We start from the raw sequence: 18,829 nt of genomic DNA, 5'->3' as shown, positions 1-18,829 counted from the left end.
TTTGTGTATTATTATTATTATTATCATATTATTATTATTATCATTTTATTTCAATTATTAAACTGTTTTTATCTCAACCCACGAGTTTTCCTAACTTGTGCTCTTCCAATTCTCTCCCCCATCCCACCGGGTGGGGGGGAGTGAGCGAGCAGCTGCGTGGTGCTTAGTTGCCAACTGAAATTAAACCACGACACATTAGTACACAAAATTCTGCTCTGAGATCAAAATGATGCAACAAATTAATAAACTGGATATTTTTTCATTCATTAACAAAGCAATTACTACTCTGACAGCCAGACTTCTAGTTTGGCTCAAGCATGGGAGCAAAATCAGCTTACAGTCTGAACACGTAAAACAAAAGGAATACTATTTCGCCACTCGATAGTTAATTCCTACAACTTCTGCTTTATTACACTGGTGTAGTTTCTCTCTACTACATGCATCTTATCTCAGTTAATGCAGAAGCATTTAAAGCAACCGTCAAGGACACGCTGACCTCAGCAATGGAGCTTCCTCATGCTGAAACGAGAGACAAAGTCACCTTAAGTACAGAGATTCTAGATTCCTTCTGAACTTGGAGCACAGAAGCCAGATCAGAACCCAGAACCCATTCCATCCGTTCAACAAAGTATGGCTTTTCCAGAGATGTGCAGCCTCATCCCAGCCTGTTAAGTACAAGGGTATTTTAAATAGCAGGTTACCCAAACATAATGTGGGTAACAGGCTTGCCAGCTACTTGCATGATAGAACAAAAGTAAAAATACTTAGCCTCTGTCTGTAACAGTGTAAGAATATATCTTGCAAGTTACATGGGGTGGGGGTCTAGATACTGCAACAGAGTATGCTGACAAGAGTAAAGGTCCAGAGGAAGGACAGAATACTTGTGGTGTACCAGTCTCTTATGCTAGTCTCAAGCAAGAACATATCTGTGTCAAGAGGCACTACTGTCAGCCTTGCTTCTTACAGTCAGACCTTCCCCTGGTTACAGCAATGCAGCCAGTCCAACAGCTGCATCGTCAGCCAGGTAGTTAACCCAGGGCACCAGTACTCCCCATAATTATTTAGCAAGGGACTCCATCTTAAGTTCACGGTCACACATTTGTCTAAATCCAAACTATTTAAAAACATTTTTAGAAGTCAGAGCTACATAAAAAGAAACAGGGTTCAACTGAATTATCTCCACTTAAACCAAGAATAAAATGCATTATGAAGGTCTGTTTATTTTTATACAGCCCTTCTGCAAGGAAGAACCATGCAGCACAAAGCCCATGTAGAACAACTGCAGCAGAAAGATACACAGCTATCACCTCCTCACACTCTCAAGGCCTCAAGCAGTTATACAACAAGTTGTCCAAACTCAGCTTCCAAATTGTGACATTTATGTCTAGTTTTCATTCAGGCTACATCAAGTTATTGTCTTCAGTTAAGTAAGATTTTTCACCTAAAATCCATACAAATTCAGTAATACAGTTGCCATGCTTATGGGAAGGTTTAGTCATCTTTCACTCAAGCTACTGAATGAGCACACTGCTATTTATTCAAAACTATTTAAACTGTGCTTAAAGGATGCTATCCAAGGTACAAAGGCTAAAGTTATTGGACTACTTTGCTGAAAGCACCTCTATTCTCTGATCATTGCCTGATTCGTGGTTCTACACAGCCAGAGGTTCCTATGATCATTTCTCCCCCGCATCATGATTAACCAGAGAAGAATTTACTGTGCACATACTTTTAACTATTTTTGTACTTAAGCCACAAAATACCTCGCAAAACTGAGGAACAGAACTGAACAGTGTTTTATGAACTGTGCCATCAGCAGCTCTTTAACCTATGATTACTCAGTGATACAACACAGCTACCAAACTACCTATATTAACCAGAATAGCATTCTCTGACAGAATTCAGTTCACTTAGAGCTTCATTACTGCCAAGTTTTCTTGAAGTTATTAATATGGCTTATACTGCTGCTCTTATAAAGACATTCAGAAAAGAACAGTGAAGACTAGCTCTATCATGTGTTAGGCAGCCTTTTACTACACATGGTATTAGCAACCTTCTGAATACACATTCATAGACTCTTCACAGGGCAAGACTCAGGATGACTGACATTGACAAAATACTGAATTGTGTGTCAGTGTTCATTCTGTGATCCCCACATAGGATTTATCACACTTTACCAGTAAGTGCACTCAGAAGGCATAATTATTATTATTAGCATTAATTTTAAAGGCTGCATTGATTGCTGTGGTACCCAAACAATTCACAGATTTGCTTCTTTCACACTCACAAGTTTACAGAAGTAGGCAGGTTAGTGGGTGCGGATGGACCCAAATGGAGTTTAACCTGTGTTACTCAAAACATGTAAGCCATCATTTTTTCTAGAATGCTTAGCCTTCATGTGGAATAGAAGTTTGAATCTAGCTTCCCCATTTCAGCTCGTAGATTAAAGCTTTTCACATCAGGTGCAAACATAAGTACTTGGCCTAGTAAGCAGCAAGTGAGATACTAACTGTTCCTATCTAAAGAGGATTACTTAATAGGATTTGACTATAGCCAAACAGTAAGAACTAGACTATATCCCTGCAAGTCAGTACTTAAACAGCCTTAATAACCATTATGAACTTTTCTGCAATTCCTTATTGCATTCCTTTACAACAGCATGTTTAACTCTAGCAGTGAGGTGAGCAGGTCTGACAGAACCTCCTTCATGCTTCAAGCACACTGGAACATACAGTAGGCAGCAAGTTCTACAGTTCTACAGGAGCTTCGACAACTTTTTTTATGCTTTTTGAAGTTTTCAGACCTTCATTGCAAACTGAAGACTTAGTCTCATGAAAGCTTCCAGTTTCATTAGTAAAAAATTGATTAGGTTTTGCAAACAAACTAAAAGCTTGCCCATCAACCAAATCAAGATAAAAAAGGTGGTGTAGCCTGAAGTTGCTGAAAGAACTAGATTTCTGTGTTAGTGTGACTGCAGCAAGGTTTCCAGCTACGCATTAATCTCTAGTTGTTCTTGATGACAGAAGGGCATAGGTGGAGTAACTGTTAATGTATCTATAGGGAAAGTGACATGCTGCTTTCTAGAAAAACCTGTCCCATCTAAACAATTAAGTAAAGAATTTAAATGCTGAAATGAATTTCAGCAACAGCTGATAACCAATAATGCTGGTATTTGACAGCAAGTAGTCTTACAAATGTGGACCAAGAGAAAACAAGCAGTCTTTGTGGCTGTATCTTACAGATTAATCAACTCAGTGAAATTAGTTGAAAGATAAAGTAACATGAAACTTCAACTAACTTCTTAAGTGTACAGAAACTTCTTAAACAGTTTTTAATTAAACTCAGTCTCTTTATCTGAAAGATATACTTAATTTGTCTAGTATAGATCTTGCTTGGAGGTTAAACTGCTTTATTTGAAAGTTGCAATTTTATGCTTAAATTTACTAGGCAATAAGATGATCCACTTTGATCATACAGCTGGAACTAAGAAAAATGGCTGTTACTCTTGTACGCAGGTTTCTAGTAGACCCTTGAACTATGTGCTAGTTGCTCAGTGTGCATGCATACTTAGTACATGAAGGCAATATCTACTGGTCATTGTCTGGAAAATGGACACAAGTTTTAGACTTGGATTGGGTGATGGAGAATAGTCTGTAGGACAGACTATGCAAAGCCTGCTACTTCTGGCAAAAATCAGACCAACATCAGTGTTAGATGGAAACTTTGCAATGAAAAACAATGTGACAGTATAGAGAGGTGACTAAATGAAGTTCCTTTTTATATTTACCGTAGAAAAATAGCCATTAAAATTTCCTCAGTTACCCTACGACTGAAGTTACCAATTTGGATAAAGTATGCTGAAATTTTTAAGAGAAAAATGTTAGCACAGAGGCATGTGATGGCTTCTCATTTAGAAAAATTTCTTAACTTTTGAGTGTCTTGCACTATGGTCAACTTTTCCCTTCTAAGCTGTTGTTGACACTCAAGTTTTTGCAGGTCTTCATATGCCTTTAAGAGACATACCACTTAAAAAGTAGCAACAGATACCTATGAAGTTCAGGAAAGTTATTTCAGGCTTTGTTAATGCACTGAGTATTCCAAATAGATACGCTAGTCTAAGTCAGAATAGATAATTAAGGTGAATGGGTTTAATCCGAATACAGCAAATTCTAAAGCCACATATAACCTCCACACCGCAATGCCTTATCTAGCTACACACACAGCCCCCTATCTATTTAAACAGAATGTTTCCCCCAGCCACTATTGGTAGAACTCCATTCAAAAGCATCTCAACTACTCCTCAGAATCTTTAAAATTTGAAGCCACATACACAACTTGAATACAGTTACAACATGAATTTTACCATGTGTTGTTTAAAAGTAAATTACTGCCTCTTGGAACACATGAGGATAGAATTAATCACTGCATATCTCTTGTTTCATATGAATAATTTGTATTGCTGTTGCCTATGGGAGTGGTCAAGATGTATGGCTTCATCAACTACACATTTTTATCTTAATTCTGCTAGAAGACAGCCTAACCCATTACTTCCTAAAGGGGTTGGGGGGGGGGGGGGGGGAGGGAGCGGGTCAGGGCAGAGGGAGGGAAGAGAATTTTAAACAGATTTGTTTTACTAAAAATAGTTACATCCACACATTTCTTCAAACTAGTTCATGGCCTTCTGGAAGAAAACAAGGCTGAGTAGTCATACGGTTAAGAGGCAAAGTATTAGAAAAAGTTTGTGAACAGTAGCTCAATTCTTTGATATAGGAGGGAGTTTTCTTCTATTATGGCCAAGAATCACAGAACTGTCAGGAAGTTCTGTAGTTAGAAGAACATTTTCAATAGTTATTCTAACAGCCTGCTCTAGCATTTTGCTTGCATCAGCAGTTGACAAAAAAGTCTCAACATGTAAAAACAAAACAAAAACCCATAGAAGAATGTCATATGAGGAAATATGTATAGTTTAGTATGATCAAGTCGCTTACCTTTGAATTTTGACCGAATGTTTGCTAGTTCTTTATTTATCCTCTTTATCTCCGCTTCTTTACTTTTGCCTGAAATCAAAAGAACACACATGAGGATACAGTGCTTTGGACCACCCTCTGCCACCCTAAGCTTCTTTCCACTCAACCGTGCTGTATGAACATACAAACATCAGGAGAAATTATTACTCTCCCTTTCCAGTACTAGGACTGATGAAGGCAAACATCACAGAGGTAACTTAAGCACTGCTTTATATGGGAATTTGAGAAGCTAAAAGGAACTCCCTGTTTCAAGAAGCTTTGCAGACTTTAATTGTATGCGACTGATACCATCTAATCTGAGATGCCTTTATTGCTGACTTTCACAAATGCTTCAGTTTTTCTGTTCCTTAAACTGGCAAGAGAAAACTGAATTTTACTTCCCATTTTATTACTAGGTTGACAGTGCTCTGAAGGAAAGAGTGTCCTAAGCACAATCTTATAAAACAAACAGCTTGTGTTATTCCTCACCTTAAGTATGAGCCTGCTTCTCTACTGAAAGGTCATTCAGTTCAACAGCTTTAAAAACATTCTTAACAGACACTGAAGAGGAAAAGCAGTAAACTTGTAAGTTGCCCAAAGACCTCAGACAGATAGGATACGTGTGTAAGTTCAGACTTTAAATATGCCCCATGAAAGTCTCTTGAAAAAAGAGAAATATTTAAAATTCAGATTTTATTAGGTGACTTCACCACCTTGGGCTTCTCAGCACAGTTTATATTTCATATCAACTTTTGATTCCAAGAATAGGTATTAGGATTTCTAGTGCCAATTCAAGTTAGATTTTCAGAGAAATAAGGTGCAGTTTAAATTCTGATAATGCAAGCTTGATAATTCAAGTGGTACTTGCATTGTCCAAACCAAAGCTGCTTATTACTCTTTAGCATTTTAGTTTTTGGTGATTGAGATTCTATAGAGATCTGGATCCATTATCTCCTACATGAGTGAGCGTGGTAGGGTAAAATATCCAACTCGGGCATTATATTCAGTTGCTTGAAGTTTGAGAGAAGCAAACGAAGTCGACTTCAGCAATGCAGAACTGGCCATCTAGTTGTGTTGGAAATTCAGACCTGTACCTACTCAAACTTTCAAGCAGTTTCCAAAACATCAACTAGCAGCAGAAAAAGACAGCTTCCTTTACTCTTCATCATGTATATTTAGCTACAAGGTTATGAATAAAAGTTTCCTGGCCCTGCTTGAAAATGGTCCAACCGTATGACTAGTGGGGATCAGATGCCCTGCTTTCACACTCCACTTTCCCCAACACCACTCCCATCATGACTACAGCTATGTCAGTGCAAGGATGGTACGTGACAAGGCTTGAAGAGCAGATCAGGACCAGCATTCTGAAGCACCTCCGATCTCACCCCTTTCTTCCACATAAGCAAAGCAACAACTCACAGCATTTAAACATCCTACTACATTTGTATGTCCAAGCCTCCTGTGTCACCCAGTGACTGTTAATCACTCCTTTACCATTCCAAAGATGATCTGACAGCAGGCCAGATGAAAGGTGATTAACTCAAGGAAACAAGTGCCTCAGGATAGATTAATAGCAAAGTGTTTAAAGTATAAGGGAATCCCACGCCAAATACAAATTAATCCAAATTTTGTAATTTCTTGATTTAGACTCAAAAAAAGAAACTGAAGGCATGCACTTCCAAAACCAACTCTTGCATAAGATGCAGAAAACTGGTTTATATTAATATGCCTATAATAATGGCCACAAGAGTAAAGACACATAGCAAGACTAGCACACTGTACAAATGGAAACAAGTTAGGCCCAAAATAGAAGCAACTACTTTGGTTTGCCTTGTCCTTTTAACAAAATGCCTACAGATTTGCTTAAAATGGAATTTTTCCATTCTACAACACTGTTTTATAACGGGCAGTGCTCAAAAGACTGAAGTGCAGGGTGCCTTGGCAGGCACTCCACATGGCAAAAAACCACCCAACTTCCACCATACCCAACCCTGAAAAACTACTTGTACCTACTCATCCACTTACTGCTTTTAAGAAATTAAGCATTTTCAGTGGTCAAGAATTCACGATACCTGTTCTGAAACATAAATTGTAGTTGCTATCTGTACGCATCTTGGTTTTCAGATAAAGCAGGAGGTATGTCCACAGTTTTAATTTGACCTAGAAACTCCAGTTAGCTTCTGGAACGACAAGGCTAGAAATCAGAGAGTACTTCCTTCAGTTTAAGATGCATCTGTTGGGATCACAAGATTTAACCAGTTTTCACTAATATATCATGCAACATGTTGTAAGTTTTCTTCTAATTTAACTTACCAACCTAAAGTAAGCTGGTTTTAAAGCAGTAACACTATTTACTGTATAAATAAGCAGCAGCTCGTAAAATCTAAGGCTTGAGTGTCTTCTATTACAGATTTTAGATTTGTCTTAATTGGATTAGATTATTTGTCCTGTGCACATGGCAGAGATACTCAAGTGTTCATGTCTAAGTTACTTGCCAGCATTAGGAATTCACTACTAGACTGAAGCAAGTCTTTTGCTCCTGGGTCCATACTCTACAAACAGAGGGCCACAGTAACATATGCCAAAAGGGTGCAAGTGTTTATGTAAATAAACAGCACTCCCAATTTTGCTAAGCTACCACATTAGCAGTCTTTTTAAAGACTTGAAAACATTTCCCTTATTTACAGTAATTCATCTGCTCCAGATGAAAATTTTAATTTCTAAAACTATTAATTTCTTTTCCCTTTTACCAAGTGAAGAACACATCTCATTAAAATGTTACCACCAAGTCTGGAGATTTTGTACTTCATTTAGAATAACGGGACAGAGAACATTGACCTCAGTCTGGGATATTGCTAACATGAGTAGGATATTTAGTTACCCAAGTTTGGAAGCTAGGTCCTTGCTCTAAATCTTTAGGGTCTGTTTGTAAGGAAAGCACATTGCAATATATACTTTGAATTATTAGCAATTGTTTCTCTAACCTCAACAAGCGTGGCAATAATCACTGACGTTAAAAATGGGGGAGGAAGGGGAAAACAAGAGTAAGTGTATCTCAGCCAGTTTTTCTTAACCCAAGATAAAATCAAAGCTGTCATTTTTCTTATATCACCAAAACCTCTCAGCAAACATTTCAAGCAGCATTATCTACCCATTATGCTTGCAGATTATCAGTTACTGCTAGAAACTGTGTTCTTTGTGCCCTAAGCAAGCAACAGAGCATTAAGGGAAGCCTGACTAAAATACTTCAGGAATTTGTGAAGTCAGCACCTTTTGTAGAAATAGATTGCAGCCTCAGCAACACAAAAAATCAAAATCCCATCCCCTGTGTACACAGCTGTAGCAGTGAGTTGACAGTAACACCCATATTAAACAGCAAATTTACATCTGAAGGTTTATTCTCTCAAAGTTAAAAACTTGCATAGCATATGAACAAAGCCTGTTTTGAATAATTCCTTCAGGCTGTTCTATTTTGAATGCAGTATATAATCTCATCTAGACCTTGACTAAACATAAATAGCATAGCAACTAGCTAGTGATAAAAGCTTAACTCCATACATTGGAAATCAAGTTGAATGATTAAGTTGTCTCCTTATTACTGATTACAGTCTATACATGCCTGAAACTGCAGTTTTAGAGAGCAGCACTAGCACATTGGGTGTTAAATGTCACTGAGGACAGCCACATAATAATGCTTAGGATAACTCATCAGTTAAAACAAAGCTGAAGTATCTAAAAACAAGTTTCCTGAACTCCAGCAGTTATATTGCATGGTAACCTTATTCAAACTTGTTATTGTTTACATTAGAAGATGACAAAGCAAAACAAAACCTCACAGCCACAGGTAGTTTCAGTTTGTTCCATGTACGGGGCGGGGGGGGAAGTATCAAAAACCAATTTTTAGCTAGATCTTCTGTCCCACTAAGCAGGGGGAGGGGAGGGGCAGGCAGCAGCAGGGGCTGTTAAAGAAAATGTGTTTGATTAACTGAGAAGTTTTCATCACATTACTCAGCCATGGTAACACTCACTGAAGAATTTCTACATGCGTATTTGATTTTTACCGTCACTAGAAATACTTAAGTAACCTTAAGGATGGTTAAAAAGGAAGACCAGACCACTACTGATGACAGCTGAAGGAGTGCTGTGCTGCAGAACTAGAGGCTTACATTCCAAAGCTTGCAAAGGCAATTGCTCCGCCTCATTTCCAGGCTATTACACAGCTCACAGTTTCAAGAAATCAGAGCTGTATGCCAACAAAACGTGCTGCAGCCAAGCTATTCAACTTGGAGAGGCTTAATAAAGGTCATGTCATGTATACAAAATGATGGGTAGGACAGTATTTAAGTCAGAGCACAAGATTACGTTCCACATCAGTTCAGACTACATCCTTCTCACTTTCATTTATTCAGGCTTTTTCCAGTTTAGCAAGACTATGATTAAATATCCATAACAAGTTATTAAAAGACATGATTGCAAGCCAGTAAGTCTTGGCTGGCTATTTTGCAGAAAAGACATATACTGTTTATAGCCTCACAGCCCTAGTATATGACTGCTGTTAGTCTTCTCCAAGATGAGTACCCAAGCAAACAGACACCCAGCCACAACATTGTCCAAGGTGCTTATGAGCAATTACTTCATATTTGGCAGTTTGCCAGGCTTCAGACTCCACTGTGCTGCCTACTGCCTTCATCAGGCAAGATAAATTTAGTCTGCAGTGCACTATTATCTTTAATTACCATCTTGTTTAACAAAGATGGACTAGTGAACATCAAAAGTTATCCAGCTCTTCAGAGAACCAATTACTATTCTTAAGTCTCCCAGTAATCCAAGCTACAGTCAGAGCTTCAGTACTGCATAAATAACACCTCCATATCTCAGTTTGGAGTTTTGCATTACAATCTACAGAAGAATGAGAAAACAGAAGTTACAGGAAAGGGATTTGTTAAGTCCATTCATTTGAGGAGAACATCTGACATACCTTAATACTAACTTGGCAGCAGGGTTGCAAGACTGAGTGAGTGCTTCAAGGTTGGAATTAGTGGGCTGCTTGTGGCTGGCTTAGACAGTGACCTGCTCCATCAGGATTAACTTGTTGCTATACTAACCGTAGACTTCCTAAGCCAAGTTTGAGGCACAAAGCACATCCGTGCTGATTAACTAGAACTGCTACAAGTTCTTAGCTTCATACAAACCATTTAGAGTCCAGTATATTTCTGACCAAGTCTACACATTTATTTCCCAAAGGAACAGAGAAGTACTTGTTCTATACAAGTGCCTACAAAAATACTGAGCAGAGTAGATTTCTGCAGGCAAGTTCTTGAGAGACAGGTGTATTGACAACATTTAAAGCAAAAAAATTGCTTTACAAAAGTTTAGATGTTCCCAGTACTCATCTGCCTCCAATCTGCTTATGGCCAGCAGCCGGTGTAATTGAGCCCACCCAATAACTCATTTATTTTGAATTTATGCACAGGTTAGAACTGTTGCATTGTGTTACCTCTTAGCCTTACTTGCCCTGGAGCCATCTGACAATCCTATGATTATAGATATGCCATTATTAGTGTGAAGAACTATAAAGCATGTTGGGTAGGAGGCTCTATTAGCAGAAGAAAAAGCTTGCCAGCATTCGGTCATGCTTCTTGAAGGCAAGCAGTAATGTCAGCTACTATTTGTGGCACTACCATTTGTCTAAGAGAACATGCCTCTCTGTTCACATTCAATTATCAAACAGGCCTTGAAGACAAGACAACTCCAGTTTTCTGTTTAGGAGAGCAGTGATACAAATACTGCCAAGGCTAAGAGTAGCAGTTTCTCCTCTGAACTCCGTAGTGGCTAGGAACATCTACTTCGGAAGAACAAAGTTCTTACACAAAAGATAAATTCTCAATTTTAAAGATGTTAGATGTTTTCCTTGAGCCCTGCAAGTCATTGTTTTCCAAACATAAGAATTTTTCTGTTTTGTTATGTTCTCATTAGCCTCTACATTAAGAGCATCTAAACTGATTGGTGAGTTAGGTGGGAGAGACACCACAGCCAAACCGCTACTAGCTTCCCTTCAGCAAAATACGTTGATACAGTTTTGTAATCAGTTTGATTCAAGACTATACTTCTGAAAAGACAACAACTCCAGACCGTTCCTTAGCACTGCTCTCCTCCTGGCATACACATTACTGCTACTACTTTGTACTGCTGGAGGTCAGTTAGGGAGCTAAACAGCCAAAAGCAAAATTGGTTTATTTAATAACCAAAGGCTAAGTCATACCAGCTTTACTACAAGTGATAATGCCAGCAGAATACATGATCAGGTAGAGAGCAAGTTCACCACATTCACCGTCCAAACACACTTTAGTTGGCATAAAGCAATCAAATTACCCACTTGCCTTTCCTATTGCTAGACCAGCTTACAAGCATGATGCTAAGACTACTCTGCATTCTTAAACCCTGCTGTCAGGGGACAGAGAAAGAAACTGGTTGAAAGAAGGGGCCCAAATCAAAACAAACACAAGCATCTCTACAATAAAAATGGTGCAAATACTTATAGGAAAATATTCATGTAAAAGTAATCAGTGCATCTATGCTTGCCTTTGTGAAAGAGCTTTTATAGTATTTACATCTCGTATCAGTAAATTAAACCACTACTTTTACCTGCCAGCAGGGCAGATACTCATGTTACAGCTCTAGAGTATAGATTAGCCATTTGCTATGCAGATCATTAGCTCCATGAAGTAAAACACCAAATCCATCCTCCACCTCTCCCTAATCTCTCAGCTGGTTATTCAGCACAGCAGGCAAGAGGGCCAAAAGGGAGGCAGGTTACATAGCAGTACATTAGCGGTCTGTTTGCTGTACGCCTGCCCTCACATTATGCAAGTTTGTCTGTGTAAATTCCTTTATTTGGCTAAACTATCTAGAGTACTACAATCAAGGTCTAAGTTCCAGGTCCACCTGAGTATGTCTGAAGGAGGATAGTGGTCCTACTGTTTACAAACTCACTGTGCAACTAATCCAAAGAAACTACTATAAAATACTGTACCTTCACAAGACACTAATATGGCTTCAGTTTTGTTCAGAAGTTGACCAGTTCAAGGCTGCAGAACAAGAAGCTTTTTGCTTAATGATGTATTAACATCCTGTTATGAACAAAAACATGAGTGCATGCTGTCCTTTCACAAGATATGTTTGATCAGAGGAAAGAACTGCCTGTCTATCATGTTGAAGATCATGAATGGCACAAAGGCAGTTGAAGATTGTTGTTCCTTGGAATATCCTGTTGTGATTAGATATCCATTACTACAGACAAAGAGATCAGTGACCTACTGATCATATTTAAGAACCCTGTAGTGTACATTTTCTAATATTTTGCACAGTAAGTGAACTGCTATCCACAGAACTGACTTCTTCATCCAGTATGCTGCTAGAGATTTGCCCCTGTAACAACACTTCTCATGAAACAGCAGGGAGTCACAGGCTTTACTGTAATCTAGTAATCATTAACTCCTTGCCCTCATAAGGGAAGGGAAATAAATGTGAAAGAGCACACAGCAGCTTCCAAATCCTATCACAATTCAGACACTCTAATTGCAGCAATTTAATACAAGTTTAATAATTTTAGGTGTCTACCGTGGATTTTTTTTTCTTTCTAACTAGGCACCACAAGTTAAGAAAAGCAGTACAGCTCAAACTATGAAAGAGTTTGATGAGTAACTAGGTAATAGCATCTAGCTTAAGACCAGATCTTTCCCCAAATGAACTGAAAGTTTACTGGAATCTCATTTGAGTGATCTTATGACATATAGAACATCTATTTGGCAGTTTAGTTGACAAAAGAGAAGCTTTAAGCTAAGAAGATAGCAAAACCAGAAGTGCAAGGTTAGGCTACTACATAAAGCAGCTCTTCCTCCTTCCTTGACTGAGCAGCATTTAAGTAGTCATTTCCTTGAACAGTATTTTCACACTGTACAGTCACACTCCCTTCAACAGGGTAAAGCAGTATTTGCACTGATTTAGTACAAGTCACTGTGGACTCTCTTCTACCTTAGCTGACATGCAAATAATAGAGGAACAGTTTGAGACTTATCCAAAGTCTCCTAGTTTAACTATCACTTCTAAACTACTATTTCAGGGACCTTAAAAAAAATATCCTATGAGATCATTGATTGATGCAGATATGTAATAGTCTCTGCAATAGTCCTTAACTTCCTCTTACCAGTCCTGATGGGCAGCCTTTATCCAAAGGATTTCAAATTCAGCAGAAGTTACATTTTCCAATGTCTCTAATGGAGAGATTGGATGTCACATGAAAGGTTCTAGCTCTTTACTACCTCTCATCTATTAATTATCATCTTTACCTACTCTCCTCTTTTCTCAGCCAAACATACACAAATTCAAACAAGTGTAAAAACCAACCAACCAAAAAAAAAACACCAACAAAAAACCCAGCCCCTCAAGAGTTCCATGGTATGACCACAAGAAAGCTAAGACAGAGAGGCCGCAGGTAGAACACTAGTTTCATTTACACATCCTCCTCAGATTAATCTCATGCTAATTGTGTTTTCCTTAAATCACTCTCCTGCAAATAGTAGCAAGTGATGCAAGACTTAATGCTTATTATAGCTCTAAGCAGCAAGCTCTTAGCGTTTTTTCAGGCCAGAAACTGTCCATATTAGATGAGTGGCCATAGCCTCGCAAGAGAAATAGTTGAGCAAATCAAGATACCTTGCCTTCAAATTTCTTCAGAGAGATAAGTAATCTAAGAATACAAATAAAGAAGAGTCATGGACTGTCTACAGAAGTAACTCAAGTCCTACTTTAAAATATACACAATATAAATGAGAACCTACACCTCAGAGGAGCAATGCAGTAGCTTTAGCCTACACACTGAAAGCTATATTACTGACATATAGCACTAAAACAAGCTGTAGGTGCCCAGCTCACCCTATGTGAAGTTTGTTTCACTGTGTGGCTGTTCTCACAGAGAACAAATAACTCTATACATACCCACGTGGTCATTTAATTCATGTGCATGCCCCTCCCACATACACAGGTAATGCACTCCATTATCTACCATCCAGTCAAAAGGGTGATCATCATATGATGAATTTCATGAACCAGCCTTTTTTAACCCCACTCGCTTATCCGTAACCTGATGCACCAGGCCCAATTCAGTGATGCAAAGCAAAGCTACTGAAGTCAGACTTCAAGAGGCTTCAGCCTCTGGACACTCTTGCTGTCCAGTACAAAGAAGAATTAATACATTAAGTTCTATGAGAAGAGATAGACCTTTGTTTAATACATCTGTTGGGTTTTATTTAAGGAAAAAAATATAGCCTGAGGAGAAAGGAACATTACCTTGGAACAGAACATATATGGAAACATTTGGAGAACAAACTGAAGGAATCCTTCCTCCTTTTGTCCAACTTTTAAGGTGACACTGAAAAGGTAAGACAGTTATCTAAAGTAGCGAGGGAAATGAAGAACTGTCTTGTCCTCCAAGCCTGTGGCAAAAGCAGCTTTTGCCTCTGTGTAGACCCATTTCAACAACCCAAGAGTAGATGACTTCCTGATTTTACAGTGGAGGGGGTTACCAGTAGTACACTTAATATTGTAATAGAAAGTATTTCTACACTACCACCTCCAAAAGAAAGGAGAAAAGTAAGCTTTCCTAGTTTTCAGGGTAAATAGCAGATAATACTGTTGTTGCAACAGAACAGGTTGAGTGACAAACAAAAGTACTTCATCACCAGAAACATAGAGCTATTCTCAAAAAAACGAAAACAGACTCTTAATGATCTGTCAGCTAAGACAGCTGGAGAGTTTATAAAGCACCATCTTGCATAAGCCAAATCACTTCAGCAGCTCTGCAGTACACACACAAAAAAAGATTTAACATATTATTTAAGAATAAGTATTTCTTGCAGGAGTCCATATGCTTATAACACATGAGGATCTTGTTGGGTTTTAGTTCATGAGGCACTTCATCCAAGCAGTGACAAGGACTCTTCCTGACCTGAACTCCTAAGTCTGGATGGCACTTCACCAAACCACAGGATTCAGAGCTTTCCAGCTCCACTACCACCACAATCTATTTTACAGCATAGCCATGCCTTATTATTTTCTCAGTGGGCCACATTAACTAAGTGCTAATTAACTGGGCTATCTTAACCAAGTACTTCAGTTCAGCTTTCAATCTATAGATTTCTTGTCTCTTCTCTGGTGTCTAGAAGATAAGCTAAAAAGCTGTTTGCTGTACAATTTCATATATGTTATAAAACAATCCAACTGAGCAAGTTTCTAGAAAAGCACATACATCTACTGGCAAGTTGTCAGCCATCGAAAAGGGTTATTTTCTTTAAAACTCTTTTTCCTGCCATCTGCACTAGGACCTCTATATGCAAAATACAGAGCCTACAACAAGAAGCTGCCCTGAAACAAAATTCTGGAGAGCTATCAGGAACTGCAGGATAATTCATTTTCTTATACTATCGGGTTTTGAAAATTCACTTTATATTTGTGTGAATAAAGAACATTTCACTTTCAAAAAGTCACTCAATATTACAGTTTCACAGAGACTAAAGTCAAAGCATTAAGAAGCACTTTTGCCCCTTAAAATATTTTACAATTGCTGCTACAAGTAGTATGCTTTTTTTTATGAAAAGCTTTACAGACTTTAAGAAGTCTGCTTAAAATATGCTGATTTCTTGAAAGTCACATAGAAAGTAATTCTTATATTCAAAGTCCTATGTGGCACAGAAGCATTTAACACACAGATGAAGAAGTTTAATAGATAACAAAGTACCAAAAAATATGCCTAACCAACACAGAAGTGGCAACCAACCTTTTAACTATTAAAGACAGACTGGCAATGTGAGCTGTTTGTTCACTCACAATCAACTAGAGTTGTAAGTATTGAAAATTGTTATCAAGTAAGACTTTTTTGAAGCCTGTAACAGACTGGTAAAAACAGACAGGCAAGACAAACATCACTCCCAAATCAGTAATATAATAAACTTGTAAGAGAATGATGCATTATTTAGCGCTGCAGACACTGTAGGTACAAATACCCAAGAAATAAGACCTGATATAAGAAGATTAAGCATCCAAAGGTAGACAGTCTAAACTTACATAAGTATCCCCCTGAAGTTTAGGTTATTTTATTACCTTGAAATCACACGCTGTGCATCCACCTGAGCACAGTTAGCACAAAACTGCATTTTCATTTTTCAGCAACATCTATAATGCAGATTCCTTATCTGTACAAAATCTTTCAGAAAAAACACACACACCATGTTTCAACACTACTCATAATCTGGAAGGGCTGTAGGCAAACTAAAAACATCAGGCCCTTATGGTAGTATTACAAAGAGATAAATGAGTCCAACAAAGCCAAAATTAAGACTGAAATTCAGAATGCCAGCAGGCATTTTGCACATCAGTGCAACTGTCAGATATTTAGTCCAACTTCAGGGCTAGAAGCAGAAGTTAAGAGCTGCACTTGGTGTCCAGCTTCCCTCCCATTTCAGAACAGGATTTTTCTTAGATTTACAAGTCCAAAGATTCTGTTCACCTAAACAGCTGTTACTTTTTGTTCTTGACAAAAGTCTAGCTCCTCACTTTGAAGAGGGAAAGACAGAACTTAAGCCAATACCAGTGCCTGCAAAGCACAGTCTCTAGAGAGTGCTCTCAAGTATTTTTGGGAATCTTAGTCAGTGTACACCAGCCCATGGTTAGCTGGCAACACTTGGAGCTCCCTTAAAGGAAAAAGATTCAAATGCCATTAGACAGCTATTTGGAAGCTGCATAGATCACCTACTATCAGGTGATAGGAACTATCAGCTCTTTCACAGCTATTTGGAAGATGTAGTTACTTTCTTCATCGTGAAGATGAGAAAGATACAAAAGTAATTACAGCTCCCAAATAGCTGTCTGGACAGGGACAAGACACTGGAGAAACATCAGTATTTGTTTAGACAGTGAAAGTGTTAACATTTTGTTTCACAAGCAAGTTACATCTTTGTCACTCTCGCAGACACTGAGAGCATGAGAGGTTTGTTGTCCAATCTAGACAGAGAGGTAGTTGTTCCATCAGAGTTCCCACACTGCCTACGCACTGGCAAGCTTGTGGGGAAATCAGTAGTTAATCTGTTCTATCCTACTACCTTAAGTCTTGTTATTCCACATCTCTAAACATAGGTTAGGAACCTAAGAGCTTGAATGTTTCTCTTGTATTCCCTTCTACCGAATTCCACTAAAAACAAGAGTGGACAAATGTGTTAACCAACTGGAAGACTTAAGAGACATCTTAGAATAAAGTCATACTACATCTAGCTAAATGAATGAAAACAATAATTAAAAAAATAGATACAACAGCAAGTCTTAAATGCGATGACACCACATGAAACCATGTTACACATGCAGCTTGCATAGAATACCAAGGCACTGGCAAATTTTCAGTAAATAGCTGGGCCAACCAGACAAAGCACAAGACCATTCACGTAACCTTGAACTGATACAAAACATTTTATAAGCTGCCTTCTACACATACAAGAGTGAGGTCTGAAGGTCCTCTTAAGGACCTGCAACTCCGTTCTGAAAAAACATTGAGATGGTTTCTGCTGTAAGGAAGATTAACAACCTTGAATTTTACATACAAAGCCCCTGTTTACATGGCTAGAAGTCCAAATCACCTGAATTTAGTTTAAGGAAACTCTGTATTTAAATGGTCTCATTTTATCAGTATAATTTTCTCCCCAGCTTTTTGTATTAGAAGTCATCAACATTAAGATTTTTCCAAGACCATGTGGTTATCCCAATACAAGCCTAGTCAGATCATCATAATTTGCATCAAAAAATTCTCTAAATCCACTTTCATCTGTTAGAGAGGAAACCTTACTGCCATTGCTTTTAAAGTAGCCTCAAGTAATCTACAGAGACACACAGGTGGACAAAATAGAGCTGTTTCATCACACCAACCACAGTGACCTTAGCCCTTCCCCAGGCAATTCCTGCCACATCATACACTTAGATCTCTAACTCAGATTAATATTAAACTGCTATCACATGCAATTCTCAGTCGAAAAGAAGAGCTGAGCACTGAGGTGTGCCCCCAGACGTACACCTTTCCCCCCCGACACCAAGCAGCAGCAGATTTGTACTCCTCCTCTCTGCCCTGCACACACACAATCATGCTCCCCCCTCTTCCCTCAGGGGGAGACTTACTCGCACCCCTCTCCATCCCATTTTAAATTACACAGATCCTAAGAGCCGATTTCTGTCCAAGCAGAGTTTTAAAGCCAATTTAAGCCAAGCCTAGGCATACCCACAGAAGGCCCTGCTCGCAGGCACCCTTACAGAGGCCTGCTTTCCATCAGTGACGTTTTGAATTGAAAGCCGTTCACGGATTTGGAAGGAGACCAGAGACGCCTCTCTCTGGCCCGCCACAAACCCACGCACCCCGAGAATACACGCCGGCTCGCCCGCACGCGGATGTAGAGGGGGGCGAGACAGGCTCCTCTGTCCCCCGCCACAAACCCACCCGCACCCCGAATACACGCCGGCTTCGCTCCCGCGCCTTATAAACAATGACGACGGCGGACACCAACCTCTCGGCACCCTCTTCCGCCGGGGCAGCGACCACAACACCCAGCGCCCCTCCGCACAGGCGGGGGGGGAGGAAAGGAGTGAAATACCCCAACCAATCCACCCAAAACGCACAAACCAACCCAAACCCACAGCCAAAAGCCTTAAGCTACCCCCACCCCCCGCCGCGCCGCCTCCGCCCCCCAAGGCGCGGCGCCAGTTCGTGAAGCAGGCGCACTCCGGGCAGC

At 39.2% G+C, this 18,829-nt stretch overlaps 1 protein-coding gene across 1 annotated transcript in view; it reads right to left on the bottom strand.

Annotated features, from left to right (window-relative positions):
* Positions 1-18,829, bottom strand: part of AP2A2 (adaptor related protein complex 2 alpha 2 subunit) — a 59,838-nt gene that overhangs the window by 40,394 nt on the left and 615 nt on the right. Inside the window, exons 2-3 of the mRNA XM_019471199.1 lie at positions 18,605-18,818; positions 4,989-5,057 (exon numbers count right to left, since the gene is read on the bottom strand). Coding sequence (XP_019326744.1) covers positions 4,989-5,057; positions 18,605-18,818 — 283 coding nt within the window. The remainder of the gene's footprint in view (positions 1-4,988; positions 5,058-18,604; positions 18,819-18,829) is intronic.

Source organism: Aptenodytes forsteri, unplaced genomic scaffold (genome assembly GCF_000699145.1).
Source record: "Aptenodytes forsteri isolate BGI_AS27 unplaced genomic scaffold, ASM69914v1 Scaffold17, whole genome shotgun sequence".
Lineage (NCBI taxonomy): Eukaryota > Metazoa > Chordata > Aves > Sphenisciformes > Spheniscidae > Aptenodytes > Aptenodytes forsteri.
This window is presented reverse-complemented; position numbering and strand designations above follow the sequence as displayed.